The sequence below is a fragment of the Sapajus apella genome, unplaced genomic scaffold (genome assembly GCF_009761245.1).
Source record: "Sapajus apella isolate SASKATOON/1434 unplaced genomic scaffold, GSC_monkey_1.0 scaffold86, whole genome shotgun sequence".
Taxonomy (NCBI): Eukaryota; Metazoa; Chordata; class Mammalia; order Primates; family Cebidae; genus Sapajus; species Sapajus apella.
The window spans coordinates 8424468-8444087 of NW_022437026.1; the positions used below are offsets into that span (position 1 = coordinate 8424468).

The window sequence follows — 19620 nt, forward strand, 5'->3', positions numbered from 1 at the left end:
GGTCATGCCTTGGCATCTTACTTAGAGAATTACTGCTATATAGAAAGTAAGAGAGACTGGTTCGTATCAAAGAATATTGTCGAATTCTTTACTATATTTGTTAACATATAGAAAAACTTTTGTGGCTAAAAAAAATCATTTTACTACTACTAAGCTTCATTATGAGTAGATGGAGTTTTTTTTAAAGGGCCATTTTTCACAAAGAAAAATTTGTTTTGTCTTTTAACACTTCAAAACTGTTACTTCATATGTTATCCAAGGCAGAGAACAACAGGTGGCTTCTCTCAAACTTGCTCTGGAGTCTCAGACTAGCAGCTGACAATTTTGGGGAACTTTCTTTAAGCCTGACATTGTAAACATTTTGTATATATTAACTCACTAATCCTCAAAACAACCTCATGAGTAGGTATCCTTATCTTACAGAAGAGGAAGGTGAAGCACAGACAGGGTTAGTGACTTACCTAAGGTCACAATGCTGGAAGGTAGCCAAGCTGGAATTTGAACCCAAGACAGTGTGTGGGTTCAGGGTGTTTTCTTTTTTCTTTTTCTAACTACTCTGCTCTTTTACCTCTCTAGTTTTCAGTATTCATATTAGAACCTTAGCCTACCCCAGATTACCATAAATCCCATACCTATATGTATACACACATACCCAGGGTCATTCACGAAATCTGAAACTATGGGTGTCCAATTTGACTTTACAGAGCCTTCTACCTCTCCTGGCCGATAGTATCTCTTTCTCATTTCACAAATCAAACTTCCTATAATACTGCCTTAAACATGTCACTCTCTGCTCAAAACACTCTGCTGGCTTCCTACCATCTCTTAAGATGAAAGCAATTTCCTTAGCTTGCCATTCAAGGCCCTTCACAATCTGTCTTTCCAGTCTTACTGTTTATTCTATCCCTACTTGAACCCAAAGCATTTTTTTCTTTGATCATGCATAGTACTGCTTTCTTCTTTTTTTTTCATGATTTTTTGTATTTATTTATTTTGTTATATATATATATTACATTATATTATTTTTACATCCTGTTCAATGTATTTTTTAAAATTGTCCTTTAGGTACTGGGGTACATGTGCGGATCATACAGAACTGTTGCATAGGTACATACCTGGCAATGTGGTTTGCTGCCTCCATCCCCCGTCACCTATATCTGGCATTTCTCCCCATGTTATCCCTCCCCAACTTTCTTCTTTTTTTTAAGTGTACAATTCAGTGGATTTTTTAGTATATTCAGTGTTATGCAACCATCTCCACTATCTAATGCCAGAACATTTTCATCTCTGCTATCTAATGCCAGAACATTAGAAGCCCTGTACCTCATAGAGGTCATTCCCAATTCACCCTTCCTTTTATCCCCTAGCAACCACTGATCTATTTCCTGTCTTTATGAATTAGCTTATTCTGGGTACTTCATATAAATGAATATGTGGCCATTTGTGTCTGGCTTGCTTCATGTAAGGAGTTTTCAAGGTTCATCTGTGCTGCAGCATGTATCAGGATTTCATTCTTTTTTATGGCTGAATAACATTCCATTGTGTGGATATAACATTTTGTTTATCCATTCAATTTGTCCCAATTGGTGGACAACTGGGTTCTTTCCACTTTTTGGCTATTATAATAAAGCTATGAACACTTCTGTACAAGTTTCTGTGTGAATATATGCTTTCAGTTCCCTTGGGTAAAACCCTAGGTATGGAATTGCTGGGTCATATGGTAACTGTGAACTTTTTTTATTTTCGTTTTTTCTAGTACTGTGATGAAATTTTTCTTGGCAAACCGTGAACTTTTTGAGGAACTGCCACACTGTTTTCCACAAGCGGCTGCACATTTTACATTCCCACCAGCAACATATGAGGGTTCCAATTTCTCCGCATCTTCACCAACACCTGTTTGTGTGTGTGTTTTTGAGTACTGCCATCCTAGCAGGTGTGAAACTGATATGTCACTGTGGTTTTGATTTGCATTTCCCTAATGACTGAAGATGTTGAACAGCTTTTCACATACTTATTGGCCATGTATATGTCTTTTTTTTTTTAAGAGAACTGTCTATTCATATCCTTTGCCCATTTTAAAATTGGGTTGTCTTTTTATTGTTGAGTTCTAAGAGTTCTTTAAACATCTGAATACTAGACTCACATGATTTACAAATGTTTTCTCCTATTCTGTGGGATAGTTTTTCACTTTCTTTATAGTGTCCCTGATGCACAAACGCTTTTAATTTTGGTGAAGTGTGTTTTATCACTGACCATACCAGCTGGAAATCGACTTTTTTCTATATCAGCATCTCGTTATTACTTGATGATTTGGGGAGAATTTTGGAAAATATAAAAATACCATATATGGCTAATGCCCTTTTCGGCCTTAGCCCACCTGCACCCAGGTGAAGAAAAAAAACAACAACATATATTTTAGAATACAATAAAAATATACATAAAAATTTTGATATATAAAAAGAGGGCCAAGACTTGAAGAAATCTGGAGCTTCTGGTGAGATGATGACCAAGGTCCCAATGATTACTGTTAGGATCTTAATGTACTTAGTGGAAAGGTTGAGAGGTGCTGGCCTACGGCAGGCATTCCTACCGTAAGACTGAACCTACGTTGGTCAGTTTACTCGGGAGGTTGACCATATGTGTTTTTGTTTGTTTTCTCCCAGGCTATACTACAGTGGCGTGATCTTGGCTCCCTGAAACCTGTCTCCCAGGTTCAAGCAATTCTCCTGCCTCAGCCTCCCAAGTACCTGGGATTACAGGTGTGCACCACCACACCCAACTAATTTTTGTATTTTTAGTAGAGACGGGGTTTCACCATGTTGCCCAGGCTGTCAAACTCCTGACCTCAAATGATCTGCCCTACCTCGGCCTCCCAAAGTGTTGGGATTACAGGTGTGAGCCATGGTGCCTGGCCAATGGTATATGTTTTAAAAGTAAATGTATGCTATCTAGGCGTTCCCATATTTTACTATTATTTCCTATTCTTTCAAAGCATCAACGGTCAAGGAAGAATTCAAAATGAAGTCAAATTATCCTTTAGCTGAAGAATGGGGATTTCCAGTAGCTCTTATGGTTCAGTATTTCTGCTCAGGGCCCCATATCTTTGTACTCCAACTTTATTCAGTCTTTTCCACTTCTCCCTGAGGGATAGGACGCAGGAACTGTATGGGCACTATTCCAGTTGGCCTCTGCTGGCTTATAAACAGTAGTTTGATATTTAGGGACAGTAATCCAGAGTGGTGTCCAAGTCCATCTGAGTTTAGAATTGCTACCACAGCAGAAATTGGAAACCTCAGGAGTTATAAGCCATTTACCACATCTAATGTGGCACTTCTTCTTAAAGCAAATACAAATATATACAGACTAGAACTTTAACCTTCTGGGATCTAACATCTTCCTAAGATTTGCATACACATGAGTCTTCTATTTTTTTTATAGCAAATTCTTAATTGCCTGCAAAATTACCATCTCACTATATATTATTTTAGGTAGCAGATATGACCATTTAGAGTTCTCTTATAAAAATGCCATAGCAACATGAATACTCAGTACTGAAAAACATCTTTAATTGACAAAAGCTTTTTTTTTTTTTTTGAGACAGTCTTGCTTTGTCACCCAGGCTGAGTGCAATGGCTCAATTTTGGCTCACTGCAGCCTCCGCCTCCCAGGTTCAAGTGATTCTCCTCCTCAGCCTCCCGAGTAGCTGGGATTACAGGCATCTGCTACCACACCTGGCTAATTTTTGTATTTTTAGTAGAGACAAGGTTTCACCATGTTGGTCAGGCCAGTCTTGAATTCCTGACCTTAGATGATCTGCCTGCCTCAGCCTCCTAAGGTGCTGGGATTATAGGCATGAGCCACTGTGCCCAGCTGTGACAAAAGCTTTTTATTTTTATTATTTTATTTTTTTAATTTTTAAAAACATTTTTGAATTTTAAAATAAAAAAAATTTTTAAAAATCAATTTACATTAATTAACTTTTAAAAATAAAGACGGGGTTTCACCATGTTGGTCAGGCTGGTCTTGAACTCCCGACCTCAGGTAATCCTCCCGCCTTGGCCTCCAAAGTGCTTGGATTACAGGCGTGAGCCAGCACGCCCGGCCTATTTTATTTTTTTTGAGAGTGGTTTCACCATGCTGGTCAGGCTGGTCTTGAACTCCTGACCTCATGATCCACCCAACCTTGGCCTCCCAAAGTGCTGGGATTACAGGTGTGAGCCACCACACCCGGCCGACAAAAGCTTTTTATTTTTAAGATAAACTTAGTCTATAGGTTAAAGTGAGGCATTTAAATAGTCCACTTGATGATTTCATGTGAGCCAAGAACAAAACCTGTGTCTGATAATCTACCTACCCTCTGACAAATTGTCCCTACAATCATAATGCAATTACATTTCTATGAGAAGCCTCTATCACTAACAATTATTATACACTTGGTTCTTACATAGAATACTTCATTCAAGATGTCCAGAGCTCGGCCGGGCGCTGTGGCTTACGCCTGTAATCCCAGCACTTTAGGAGGCTGAGGCAGGCAGATCATGAGGTCAAGAGATCGAGACCATCCCTGAGCAACATGGTGAAACCCCATCTCTACAAAAAAGAAAAAAAAAGATGTCCAGAGCTTCATGTATTTCATTTATCTTCAAAGCTTCTGCTTGAAAAGGGAGGAACTTACAGAACCAGTCCATTTTAAGCCAAAATTCTTATCCAGAAATTAATTACTTATCCTTTTTTTAGTGTGTTACTCTTCACACCCCCTTCCTGTTTTGAAAGCAGGGAGAAATAAAGATGCATACAGTATCTCTTGAACTATACAAATTACAGATAAGCTTTAAAGGTCTGAAGGAAGCTATTACTGTTTCACCAAAAGAACTCCAAGTGGGCCCTAAATCTCCTGGTCCTTGACTTCAGCAACTGCTAGGAAAATGTCAACACACACACACACACACTCCTACCTTAAAAACTCTGCTTAAGAAGCATAGTTTGCTTTGATACTAGACCTGCATTCCCTGGCAGCTGCAACTAAGGGCACCTAATTTTTTTTTTTTTTTTTTTGAGACAGAGTTTCGCTCTTGTTACCCAGGCTGGAGTGCAATGGCGCGATCTCGGCTCACGGCAACCTCCGCCTCCTGGGTTCAGGCAATTCTCCTGCTTCAGCCTCCTGAGTAGCTGGGATTACAGGCACGCACCACCATGCCCAGCTAATTTTTTGTGGTTTTAGTAGATACGGGGTTTCACCATGTTGACCAGGATGGTCTCGATCTCTTGACCTTGTGATCCACCTGCCTCATCCTCCCAAAGTGCTGGGATTACAGGCGTGAGCCACCGCGCCCGGCTAGGGCACCTAATTTTTGTTAAAGCTCCAAGTCACAGTTTATTACTTATGTTAAGAAATGTAAGGAGATCAATCAGGAGAATGCTATATTGCTCAAGGTGGCTGATGTAACACAAAAAAAGATGGAGCTATTAGTCCAATAACCTTATGAAAAAAACTCCTAGCCAGGCGCGGTGGCTCATGCCTGTAATCCCAGTTTGGGAGGCTGAGGTGGGCGAATCATCTGGGGTCAGGAGTTTGAGACCAACCTGGCCAACATGGTGAAACCCCGTCTCTACTAAAAATACAAAAATTAGCTGGGTATGGTGGTGCATGCCCGTAATCCCAGCTACTCGGGAGGCTGAGGTAGAATTGCTTGAACTCGGGAGGCAGAGGTTGCAGTGAGCCGAGATTGCGCCACTGCACTCCAGCCTGGGCAAGAGAGTGAGACTCTGTCTCAAAACAAAACAACAACAAAAAACTCCTTTGTATCTAACCTTCTAATCAAAAGTGTGAAACAGATGGTGTATGCAATGATAATGATCATGATAATGAACATAATAACAATGTGATTCAATAATAATATTTGAAAAATAAGGATATGTCTACAAATGGTAAAAACTAAACCATAAAGAATCTAAGAGTTTTGTTTATTCCGAAGAATACAGGATACAATATTTCTTTTTCTTTTTTTTTTGGGGTCAGAGTCTCCTCTGTTGCCCAGGCTGGAGTGCAGTGGTGTGATCTCAGCTCACTGCAACCTCTGCCTCCTGGGTTGAAGTGATTCTCCTGTCTCAGCCTCCTGAGTAGCTGGGATTACAGGCGTGTGCTAGCATGCCAGGCTAATTTTTGTATTTTTAGTAGAGATGGGGTTTCACCATGTTGGCCAGGCTGGTCTCAAACTCCTAATCTCAGGTGATGTGCCTGCCTTGGCCTCCCAAAGTGCTGGGATTACAGGCATGAACCACCATGCCCGGCCAATGACATTTCAAATACATACTATCAGGACAAGTACTACAAAATAGGTACATTTAGTATATTTCTAGGAAGAAATATACTAAATTAGTAATCCTCAAACACTAGAGTAGTAAGTATAACCTGAAGGGCTTGCTAAAACAGATTTACTGGGCCCTATCCTCAGAGTTTCTCATTCAGTAGTGTTGGAGTAGACTCAAGAATTTACATTTCTAACAGGCTCCCATGAGATACAGATGCTGTTGGTCACAAGACCATACTTTGCCTCTCCTCGGAAAGGGAGAAAATAAATATTTATTGAGAGGAAAGGGAAGAACAATTATTTAAGATGATCTTGGCTCAGGCATGGTTAAGTGTTTACATAGTTTATCTTATTTAGTCCTCATAGCATCCTAATGAGCAACAGTTCTGAAACTTTTCCAGACCAAAGGAGAACGAACATATCACAAAAGAATATGCCTGAACAGTCTTCTAGAAATAGAAAACTTCTTTGATGACTGTATTACTTTAAAAATTCATATAAATTTTGTATTGTTTCAAAATACTGCTGATAGTAACGAATGAAATATACATCTAGGCCAGGCGTGGTGGCTCACGCCTGTAATCCCAGCACTTTGGGAGGCCAAGGCGGGCGAATCACCTGGAGTCGGGAGTTCGAGACTAGCCTGGCCAACATGGTGAAAAGCTGTTTCTACTAAAAATACCAAAAATTAGCTGGGCATAGTGGCAGGTGCCTGTAATCCCAGTTACTCAGGAGGCTGAGACAGGAGAATTGCTTGAACCCAGGAGGCGGAGGTTGAAGGGAGCCAAGAGTGTGCCATTGTACTCCAACCTGGGCAAAAAAAGGAAAACTTTTTTTAAAAAAAAAAAAAAAAAAAAGTATATGTATACTTTTATATATATATATCTCTAAAAATTTTTATCAGATAAATTGCTTAACTCTTAATTGCAGTTCTTTAGTAAAATTGGCCTGTGGGAATATGAAGGAATGGATGGTTAACTTTGGTAATGAGCCTGTGGTGAAACAGCTAGTACATATTTATTTAATCCAGCAATGTCTAGGATCCATCAAGACCGAGGCCAGAAGATCTCTAAAGACAATGCACATATTATTACCTTACTCTGTCACTGACCCCCACCTACCTAAAAGATCTATCGTGTTTTTCTCTACTGCCCTTTTATGAACTTCCATTGTTCTAGCTAAAGAGAACTACTTCCTGTTTCTCAGATTTTTACTTCTTTTCCCTTAGATTCAGGTAGACAGGATCTCACTCTTTCTGATCTCCACATTACTCTTTGCAGCTGGAAAGCTCCTCTTCTTTCATCTCTACCTGACTAGAATCTTACCATCCCCTTTAAGGCCCAGCTAAAATGCCACTGTCTTTCAGAAGAGCAAATACCATTATTGATTGATTGGGGAGACAAGAGTCTCACTCCTGTTGCCCAGGCTGGAGTGCAGTGGTGTGATCACTGCTCACTGCAACCTTGACTTCTGGGACTCTGGTGCCTCCTCTTACCTCAGCCTCCTGAGTAGCTGGGATTACAGACACATGCTACCATGCCCAGCTAATCCAAATATCATTTTTAAAAGGCGACTGGAATGGACACCTCAATTGAGCTCCCATGGCTGCTCAGACATACTTTCACGTCTGTGATTACATCATTTTTTTAAAAAATTAGCTTGTGCAAATAATCTTATGGGCCCTAACTTATACATGCTTCTGCAAAGAAACATGTTTAATAATAAAGTTATATTGGAATTCAAAACATAATGTTTTATGGAATGTAAGACATTGGGGTATAGATAAAAAGTGGCTGGAAAAAATATATATATTTATTTTTAGAGATGAGGTCTCCTTCTGTCATCTAGGTTGAAATGCGGTGGCGTTATCATAGCTCACTGCAGTCTCAAATTCCTAGGCTCAAATGATCCTCTCACCTCGGTCTCCTGAGTAGCTGGGACTAAAGGTACATGCTATCATGCTCGGCTAATTAAAACAACACAAAAAAATTTTTCTTTTTGAGACAGAATCTTGCTCTGTTGCCCAGGCTGGAGTGCAGAGGTGTGATCTAGGGTCACTGCAGCCTCAACTTCCTGAGTAGAAGGGAAGACCCAGGCTCTGGTGATCCTTCCACATCAGCCTCCCAAGCAGCAGGGACTACAAACACGTGCCACCAAGCCCAGCTAATTTTGTTCACTTTTTGTAGACATGAGGTATCATTATGTTGCCCAGACTGGTCTTGAACTCCTAGACTCAAGTGATCCTCTTGCTTTGGCCTCCCAAAGTGCTGGGGTTACAGGCATGATGTGCCTGACATGGAAAATTGTATTTAAAAGAAATTCTTGGCCAGGGCCAGTGGCTCATGCCTGTAATCTCAGCACTTTGGGAGGCTGAGATGGGTGGATTGCTTGCACTCAGGAGTTCGAGACTATCCTGGGCAACAATGGTAAAACCCTGTTTCTACAAAAAAATTTTTTTAAAAATTAGCTACTTAGGACGCTGAGACCAGAGAATTGCTTGAATCAGGGAAGCAGAGATTGCAGAGAGCTGAGATTGCACCTCTGCACTCCAGCCTGAGCCACAAAGTGAGATCCTGTCTCAAAAAAAAAAGAAATTCCCAAACAGGAAGGTTTAGATTATGATGAAATTTGTGGCTATGAACAAGAATAAAGTCTAAAAATCTAGAAGTAATATACCTAGACTTTTGGAATTGAAAGGGTCCTTCAAAGTCATATGGGGCAATTTCCCTGTTTTATAGTAGTAGAATTTTTGGACCCTGCTTTGTATTATGGCCAGAAGTCTCTTTGTTTCGTTAATGCTCTTAATTTTCATCTAACTTACCTTTGGTCTCTTTATATTGTGATTCCAGTGGTACCTGAAGAAAGCTTTTTGCACTGAATAATGCATTTTTTTCTGAAGGGCCAGATTTGACTTTGGTCCAAAGGGAACTAATCTGCAGGACCTCCTTTGATTTTAAAGGTCGCTAACTTTAGTGATGCTAATTCCGAACCTCTGAGGAATGAATTCTTACCCCCAGCTACAATTTTTGATCAGTCTAACAGCCAAGCCACCATGATGGCCAAGACTAGGGAACACTCACACTAAGCAGGGTGGCCAGCTGCTCCATTTGGCTAGCTCTAGCTTTGGATGCTGAGAGGTGGCTCATGTGCTCATTGCATCAGAGAAAAGGACACTGACAGTATTTATCTTTTCCACCCCCAACTGCTCCTCCCAATCTCAGTAGTAAAGAGCAAGAACTCTGGAAGCAGGCAGAACTGAGTGTGACTTTAAGTAAATTTACTCAATGTTTGTAGGCCCGACTTTCCTATCTGTACAGGGAGATCTTAACAGTACTATAATTACCTCATGGATAATTGGCAGGTTTAGGTGGGGAATTGTCTATTGACCATTTAGGACAATGTCTGGTACACAGAAAATCCTTAAATGCCAGCTATTACTATTATTGAGGGGTGGCACTGCACTTCAGCATTAACATATCCAATCAATGTGAATAAGATCCTCTTTTCTGTGTAAGCTTTTCCTTGGCATTTCATTCCCTGCCCCCTGAATCAGTTATGATACCAACACTGTCTCCTAAAACTCTGTCTTTAGTCCAGCTTCTTTACTGAGCTCAAGACCAGGACACACAACTCCCAAGATACCTGGAAGTGCCCTTGGAACCTAAAGTAAAACACAAACTAGATCATTTCCTGGCACTGAGCAATAGCTGATCCTCCTTTTGACCTCTGGCATTGGTCAAAGATACTCTTATCTTTCCAGCTACTCAGGCAGGAGGATGGAGTCTCTTTTAAATTACTACTTTACCCTCCAGTTAATAAGTTGCCAAGTCATTCATTCATACATTCACCTATTCAACAAATATTTACCAAGCCTTTTCTACAAGTACTGTGTTAAATTCTGGGTACACTGTGGTAAACAAAACTTCCATGGTTTCTGGCCTCATCTACACATATATAATTACAAAGTGTAATATATACTTGGAAGGAAATTCCAGTCAGTATGAGAATGTGTAAGAGGGGATATAATTTAAAGTGAGAGTCAGGAAAGAACTCTCAGAGGAAGATGAAAAGGAGTTTGTCAGGTGACTAAAAGGCGCTCCAGGCAGCAGGTGAGCCTGTGCAAAGGCTCTGAGGTAGGGAAGGCCTCATGCCTTTCCTCAGGAACTGAACAAAGGCCATATGGCTAAAAGGTTGTCAGCTTGCTTGGGACAAGGCTGGGGCAGCAGGCAGGGGCTTACCAGCCATGTATGGGAGCCCCTGAAGGGTTCTGAGCAGGAGAGGCACAGGATCGGATCGCTCTGGCTGCTTTTGGAGAGTGGACTGAGGGGGCAAGAACAGAATTAGAGACCAGTCAGGAGGCTACTCGCGTGGTACTGATGACAGATGGCTGGTGGCTGTGGTGATGGAGAATAGTAGATGGATCTGAGACACAATCTAGGGTCATATTGATAGGACTGGGTGACTAGGATGCGGGAAGTGAGTGAAGAAAGGTGACAAAGCTGAGTCTTGGGTTTCAGGCACCAAGAGGTTCGGTATTCCTAGAATATCTCACGGGAGAGTCCTGCTTTCTCCTCTCAGTGCAGCCACCCTGCCTCCAGGCCATTGTAACTTCCTCTCTAGATCACAGCCTTCTCCTTAGTTTCCCTACTACTTGTCGACGCTGACTTCAAATCACCCCAGGCTGTATTATCTTATTAATGACAGCTCCAGTGTATTATTCCCCATTCAAAAATCTCCAGTGTTCTCTATCACCTACCTGAGTACAAACTCTTTACCCTGGCTTTAAAGGCTCTCCAACCTACAGTTCCAGCCTGATTATTCATCACTTCTCTAAAGTCCTGTTTTAGTCAAACTAAACTTGGCCGTGTTGCCACATTCACACCTCAGTGCCTCTGCTCATGCTATTCCTTAAGTCTTACCAACTCATCCTACTGAAATCTTACTCATTTTCAAGTGAAATATCCCATCTTTATATCTCATAAAGCTCTGTACCTCTCTTATGGCACTTAAAATGTATGAGGGTTATTAGTGTACTTATCTCATGCCCATTTCTGCATGCTAACAGACCATAATACCGTTATGTGCAGGGTTCCAGGACTCATACTACACCCAGTGCTCTTGCCCTTGCAGGGTTAAGAATCCTGCTTTACCTGTAGTAGGTGCATGTTACTGAATTTATTTGAACAATTCATGGTATTAGTTACATTAAGGAGTGATGAGATCCAGGTTGTTGAAGGGGAGATGTTTCCTGGTAGTATTTGCCAGCACCAGGGCTCATAGCAAAATTCCTCTTCGGCATCCTTCCATCAAACTCCTTGCAATTGTAAACAACACAAACATAAATACACTCCCTTAATAGTCTTCTCACTGTTCAAAATATTCCAGTGCGGCAGTCCACATAGACTTTTTTTTTTTTTTTTGAGACAGAGTCTTGCTCTGTCGCCCAGGCTGGAGTGCAATGGCACAGTCTAGGCTCACTGCAATCTCCGCCTCTCGCGTTTAAGCATTTCTTCTGGCTTTGCTGATTAGCTGGGACTACAGGGACGTGCCACCACATCCACATAATTTTTGTATTTTTAGTAGACACAGGGTTTTACCATGTTGGCCAGGCTGGTCTCAAACCCCTGACCTGTGATCCTCCAGCCTGGGCCTCCCAAAGTGCTGGGATTTACAGCGTGAGCCACTATGACCTGCAGTAAGCTTACTTTTTCTTTGAAGTATTGAATATTAAAAATTGCAGCCTCTAACTCAAGATCTTTCAAACTGTTGTAACTCATTAGTAAGTCATGAAATCAACTTAGTGGGTTATAATTAAGGGCAAATATTCTTTCCTGAAACTTGTTTCAAATATGTATATACACATACACATTTGTATGTTCTGGGTCACAATGTAAAGCATATTTCTTACCACGGGTCTTAGTCAAAAAGGTTTGAAAGCTAGTGCTTTAATGCTCTGTGTTCCACCCCAAGATCAGCACACAGAACTGAAGTAGAAAAAGTTTTAAGATGTTAAATGGTAATTAGACTATCTAATTAAAACATACACTTTAAAATGTGAATGACAGACTTAACTCTTCCCTTGGGGTATTTGCATTTAGGGAGGTGTTTTTAACCTGAATTAATCTAACCAGTAGAAAGTGAATCAGAAATCATTTTGGACTACAGGCTTTCTTGGTACCTCCAGCAAGGATTTCCTCTAGTATCCCAGTTTCCTGAAAGACCTGGGTTCAGGAACCAGGAACTCCACCGCTGAAAGGCTACTGGTTTCTAGGTTACAATACACGAAGTAGTAATAACCTTTGTAAGGGAAACATATTTACAACCAAAATGCACTCCTACCATGCACACATGAAGCTTATCAATTTATATTTACCTATATGTATTTAATCTATGCCTACTAGAAATATAATCCTACCTGTCCACATGAATGAGCTATACCTGATATGAGGCAAATTGAAGCCCCAAGTTGATCTGAAAATGAGAAATACTATGAGTTACTGAAGGCAATAGTGTATGTGAGATAGGAAGGGAAGATGTGGGAAATGGTAGAATGAGCAAGGGGGCTTGGGAGTGTTGTAGATGCATTACACCAACTGTTTATTACTTTGATGATTGGTGGTAATAAGAGGAGTGAAATATGCAGAAAACAATTTCCTAGTCAGCTGTACGGCCTGTGACAGTACACAGCAATAGCCCAGCAGGAGTGCACAGGCAGTATGTGATAGTGTCAACACACAAAAGTTGAAGTCCAAGTCCTAATGCCAGCACTAACTCCATGTAACAGATTGCCCCTTATAACTGGTTGCTACTTGTGTTACATTCTCAATGTATTGTTGAGAAACCAACAGTTTCCTAACTAATGAATGTAATACTTTTTTTTTCTTTTTTTGAGTCAGGGTCTTGCTGTATCCTTCAGGCTGGAGTGCAGTATAGCCTTGAACTCTCAGGCTCCAGTGATCATCACACCTCAACCTCGGGAGTAGCTGGGACCACAGGCATGGCATGAGCCACCACATCCAGCTCATTTTTTTAATTAAAAAAAATTTTTTTTTCCCTGAGACAGGCTTGCTCTGTCACCCAGGCTGGAGTACTGCACTAACTCAGCTCACTGCAACCTCCACCTCCCGGGTTCAAGTGATTCTCTTGCTTCAGCCTCCCAAGTAGCTGGGATTACAGGTGCCCGCCACCATGCCTAGCTAATTTTTATATTTTTAGTAGAGATGGGGTTTCACCATGTTGGCCAGGATGGTCTCAAACTTCTGACCTCAAGCACTCTGCCTGCCTTGGCCTCTTGAAATGCTGGGATTACAGGTATGAGCCACTGCGTGCCGGCCTAATTTCTTTCCATTTTTTGTAGAGACAAATAAAATGTTGCCCAGGCTGGCCTCAAGCGATCCTCCCACCTGGGCCTCCCAAAGTGTTGTGTTTATAAGCATGAGCTGCTGCGCCCTGTCAAATGTAAATGCCAATTACAATGCCAACAAATAACTGAGTCAGAAGCAGGATGAAAGAGTAGCAAGTTCAAAGCTGGTGTAGTGCAAAGAACCCCAGATTGGGGTGCCGATAAATCTGGATGTCTGGGTGACACTGAGCAAATTGCATAACCTCAGTGCCATTCCATCTTTAAAATTTTGCAGTTCTACAGAGGAGGAAAAAGGTGATCTTTATTTGGAAGAAAGGAAGATCTTGGTTTGATATGTAACAGGCAAGTAACAATGCTATTAGGCAAGGTTGTTTAAATATGAATTAATGCCTATCCCATTATCTAGATTAGGTTAACACCCTATGGTGATATTATATGTCAGTGTTTCTATCGAATACTGGATAAATGCCAAACTTCTCTCTGGCATTTAAGGCTTTCCATATCTGCCCAACTTTAACTCAAACTTCTTAGGGTTCAGACCTCTAACCCTCTGCTCTGGCCCCTGTCCTATTTCCTTATCACCACTTTAGCTTTTGCTTAATCCTTCCCATCCACCCTCTCCTAAAGTTCTATAACCTTCATAAAACCTTCCAACTGCTTAAATTATATATATATATATATATATATATATATATATATACACACACACACACACACACAGGTATTTCCCGAGCTTGGCCGTCCTACAGGACTTTACAGCAATCCTATATGGTAGGCACTGTTGTCCTCATTTCATAGATAAGGAAATTAGGCCCAGAGAGTTTATGTGGCCTGCCTAGAGTCCTTCAGTTTGTGAGCAGCAGCAAGGCTGGGTCTGATTTGTTTGCCTTCAAAGCCCATACTTTTTTCCATTGTACTATGCTGCCTCCGTGTATTAAACCATGGAGTGAGGATGCGGTTAAAAAAAGCCTATAAACCAGTTGTAATACAGCTTGTTGTGGCATAAATACAGATACACCACATCCTTTGAACCACACATGTAATAAATGCTTGGAATAGCATGGATCGCTTTTAAAGAGGCTGTTAGTCCTGTTTCCCAAGTCCAGCATTAAAACGATATTCCAGGGTAAATGACAGGTAGGTGGCTTGGAAAATAAAAATGCAACATGGTGCAAGAAGAAAACAGTAGGAACGGGACAGAAAAGAGACGAAAGTATAACATAAGCTGGCAATAAACAAAACAGACACTCAGAATATTAAGTATGAAAAGGCTGAAAGGGCCAAAATTCCTAAGTTAGGGGCTCTGTGACTACCGATGAGATGAGCGCGTGTGCGGGGTGGTTATTAATGACAGAGCAGGACACATGGGCAGAGTGGAACTCAACAGAGCGACAAATAGAGACAGGTCGTGGGAGCAAGGGTAGAGCCTGGCACGAGAGGGCGGGGACCCGATTGAGGGGCCAGAGGGCACGACAGGGGTTGAAGAGAAAGGCAAAGAGGTTTAGAGGGCACAGCGCCCCACACTCGAGACAGGACTTCTGTCTTCCCTCAATAGCTGTTGATGTGCTTCAGGATTCACACCCGCACCCAGCACAGCCCTCCCGGGTGGCTCCGGGAAGAGAGGGAGGTCCTGTCCCCATTCCTCCCCTAGTCCCCGAGGACTCTGCGAGGGGCGGAAGGAGGCAGGAGGGTCCTTACCCAGGAAGATGGAGATGATCAGCCGCAGCGCCTGTTCTGACGCGCCCAGGGCCGTCGCCAACTTGTTAAGGCTCAGCTCCTGGAAACCCGCCTGCAGAACCCCCACCAGCGCCACCACAGTCGTCTGGTCCCCCTCGGCTGAGGACGCCATCTTAACTCCGGGCGCCCCACAGGGACCCCCCAGCAACGCGCGCCCCGAATGCGGGCAAAACGCTATCGCTTCACCCCTAATTCCGGCTCGGGGCCCGCCCACGGCGTGCGCATTGGCTAGAGGCCCGCCCCTCTGCGCCAGCTCACTCTGTTATTGGCCGACCCGCGCGGGGGGCGGGGCCTAGGGCGGCAAGGTAGAAAGAGGGCGGGTCTGAAGGTTTGTAAGGCAAAGGTGACTACTGCCGTGAATGCACATGGGGCAGGCCGAGGGCAGGGCGGGGCTTGGCGTCGGGACCCAGAGCTGCCATTGAGCCCGTGGCTGGCCGACTGTTCGACTCCGTTCGAAGTGCTCCGGGGAGGAGCCCTCCTGGGCGAGCGACCGGCCGGCTTGTTCACTGCCTTCCCATTGGCTGAGGAGGGAGCAGGCGAGAGTCTGGACGCCGGGGGGCCGCCCGCGCCAGGGTTACTCCCGGTCGCCGGCGCTGGGGTTACTGGGGCATGTAACGGGGAGGCGGGAACGCCCGCGCCGCCCCGCGCGCGCCTCCTAACGGCGCCTCCCGGCCTGTTCTTAAATTCTTAGGCTGTTAAGACTGGTCGCCTTCACTGCTGGAGGTTCAGGGGAAAGCCCAGTGCCCCAGGAACATTCCATTCCTTGTCTCCTTTTATATCATGGACCCCTTTTCCATACAATTTCCTGTAGTAAAACGTGACCTTCCCCCCGAGAGGCGATGAAATTAAGATATGCCTATTTAACACTTATTATTTTAATTAAAAAATTAAATAGTTTTGCACTGAGTAATACATGTCTATGATAAAAGTTCCAACAGTAGAAATGTAAAACAGAAGAGTCCTATCTCCTGGCCCTGCTTTCCAGTCTCACTTCCTACAGGTAATCCCGATCAGATTACGCAAAAAAAAAAAAAAAAAAAAGTGTGGAGCACTTAACCATGTGCCAGGTACTGTGCTGTGCTTGGGAATAGAATCAGGAGCCCAGAGCCACGCGAATGGGAGGATGCACACATAATAGCAACAATGCACGTGTTATTGCAAGTGAAGGTGAGTGCTCTGAAGTAGAGTCAAGGTTCTGTGAGAGTATGTAACAAAGGAATACTAAGAGCTTCTTGCAATTACTCTGAGTTGCAATAATTTGTGGTGCATTCTTGTAAAATTACAGCGTATACTTCCATAGCACTTGCACTGTATAAAGCGTTTTAATCCATATTATTTCACTTGCTTTGGCTGCGCAACAGAATATTTATTATGATGATGTCCTCTTATAGACACAGAGGCTTGGAGAAGTTAAGGAACTGGGTAAGTTCCTTTACAAGTAATCCGCAGACAGAATTTAAACCTAGGTCTGTCAAATTCCCTACCCCTACTCCCTTTTTGGGCAAAATTTTTAAAAAAATTTCATTCACACAGAAAAGTAGAGAATAATATAACTTTGTCAGGTTAGGAAACAAACATCACGTATGCATTTGAAAAGCTGGTATAGCCCTTCCTGAGGCATTTCCCTCCTTCCTTTCTCTTTGCTCCTTCCCTACCACTTTGCTGACTTTGGTATTTATCAGTCCCATACCTATTTTATTTTATTTATTTGTTTTTTTTGAGACGGAGTTTCACTCATGTTACCCAGGCTGGAGTGCAATGGCGCGATCTCGGCTCATCGCAACCTCCGCCTCCTGGGTTCAGGCAATTCTCCTGCCTCAGCCTCCTGAGTAGCTGGGATTACAGGCACGCACCACCATGCCCAGCTAATTTTTTGTATTTTTAGTAGAGACGGGGTTTCACCATGTTGACGAGGATGGTCTCGATCTCTTGACTTCGTGATCCACCCGCCTCGGCCTCCCAAAGTGCTGGGATTACAGGCTTGAGCCACCGCGCCCGGCACATATGAATAACTTAATAACTACTACGGTTATATTTCTAATTACTTTCTTCTTCATTATTTATATGGAAATAGGCTAAGGCCTTTTGCTCCTGCCTCAGCGCTAATGGGATCTCCCCTCTACATGTGCCTGTAGTCCCAGCTACTCAGGAAGCTAAGGTGGGAGGATCACTTGAGCCTGGGAGGTTGAGGCTGTAGTGAGCCATGATCATGACACTGTGCTCCAACCTGGGAGACAGAGCAAGATTCTGTCTTGCAAAAAAATCAGAGTTGTGCATGGGAAAACCCACTTGAACTCATGACCCCACCAGAGGTGGAGTCAGGGCATGAGGATCCTTTACCACACCTCTATGATTGCATCCCCAGCAAACCAGTAGCACTTATACCCTAGCCCTCTGCCTACCAAACTGTCTTTGAAAAATCCTAGCCTCCAAATTTTCAGGGAGATTGATTTGAGTAATAACTCCATGTACCATGTGGCATAATCAGCCTTGCATCAATTAAACTCTAATGCAATGCCATGGTCTTCATGAATTGATTTTGTCTGTGCAGCGGGCAGGAAGAAACCTGTTGGGCAATTGTACGGTAGTGTACAGTAATGTCCTAGGCCTTCACATTCACTCTCACACTCTTCACACTCACTGACTCACCCAGAACAACGGTGAGTCCTGCAAGCTTCATTCAGGGTAAATGTCCTCTACAGGTGTACCGTTTTTTAATCTATTATATAATATTTTTACTATACCTTTTATATGTTTGGATGTGTTTAGAGACACACAAATCGTTATCATTACAATTGAATTATAATTGCCCACAATATTCATTACGATAACATGCTGTGCAAGTTTTTAACCCGGGAGCAATAGGCTATGTACCCTTGTAAACTACAAGTAAAACTGGAAGCCCACACTAACTGACCGAATGGACCCTCTCCTGGCAAAGGGGACTCCAGAGTAAAGTTGAAAACCGAGTTCTTGGGCATGATGGGAAGAAGCCAGGCACGCCTCCCTATGCTCGCCCCTCCCTCCCTAACCAGTTTAGGCTTTCTAATCTAAGGGCTAAACAGAAACTAGCCTTTTCAAAAGACTCCACCAGCGATATCAACCAACTGCCTGATATTGCTTCTCCTTTTTTCGCCTGATAAGAGACCCTTGACTGGCCAGTTTACAGAGAATGCACAGTGAGGGTTTTCATGTCCTCTGCTTCACCTTTTGATGCCAGAGGGCCAAAAATTCTACCCTTAGATCATGCTAATGCCACCGTTTTTTGAACAAGGGGCCCATGGAGAAGCGCGAAGCTCAATTCCGCATGAGTGTGTTTCTCCTTTCATAAAACTCATCACTCTTTTAACTTATTAAATATGTATATTTGGCCACCCCATTCAGCATAAATTTCTCTTCCCTTTGCCCCTCCCTTAAAGCGTCTGTTTCTGGCTTCCGACTGGAGGCTATGCTTCCCAGCCTGTCAGAATGGCTGTCCTGTAGGCTACATCCCTTTAAGAGAAATAAAGCTCTCTCTTTTTTAGACTTATGAACCTCATCACCCTGATGTAGCTGGGGACATTGAGCCCCTAAATTCTGATGGATCTTTGCCAGTTAAAAAGTTCTCCCCATCCCCGGAGGAAGCATCCTACCTGAGAGGACTAACCTTGCTTTACCTGAGAAGCTGTAATGGCCTCCCTGAGGCAGTTGCCGAGCAGAACAAAGCTACTGCTCCTCAGGACCCTTCCCCACCTGCGCTCTTTGCTTCTAGACCTGTGACTAGACTCAAATCCCAGCATGCCCCTAAGGTTAGGGACAAAGTGTGACCCATGAGGACGTGTGTGACACTCCAAAAGAACAGCTTAAGAGTTCTAATTTATACAGACAGAAATTTTGGGAACATGTATGGGAATAGATATTGAAGGTGTGGGATAACGGTGGAAGGAACATAAAACCGGATCTGGCCAAATTTATTTATATGGGCTTACTAAGTAGAGGTTCTACATTTCATGTGGCACCTCAGAGAGTTAGGAAGGGCTCTAAAAATTTGTCTAGCTATTTAGCTGAGACATGGACCAACAGTGGGTCATAATGAGTAAATTAGAAATTCCAAACATGCCTTGGTTTAATGTAGAGGAAGATATTCAAAGGCTTAGGAAGATTGGAAACTTAGAGGGATTGCCATTCAAAAACTATTGACCTACACTGGAAGGATCCAGAAGACCTATC

At 42.8% G+C, this 19620-nt stretch overlaps 1 protein-coding gene across 2 annotated transcripts in view; it reads right to left on the reverse strand.

Annotated features, from left to right (window-relative positions):
• Nucleotides 1-15925, reverse strand: part of LPCAT3 (lysophosphatidylcholine acyltransferase 3) — a 43541-nt gene extending 27616 nt beyond the window's left edge. Inside the window, exons 1-2 of one of the 2 annotated variants that reach the window (XM_032254659.1) lie at nt 15373-15605; nt 10550-10631 (exon numbers count right to left, since the gene is read on the reverse strand). In XM_032254659.1, coding sequence (XP_032110550.1) covers nt 10550-10556 — 7 coding nt within the window. In that variant the 5' untranslated portion in view covers nt 10557-10631; nt 15373-15605. Of the gene's footprint in view, nt 1-10549; nt 10632-15372 lie in introns of both variants that reach the window. The other variant, XM_032254658.1, reaches the window with a different exon arrangement.
• Nucleotides 15926-19620: the final 3695 nt, after the last annotated feature.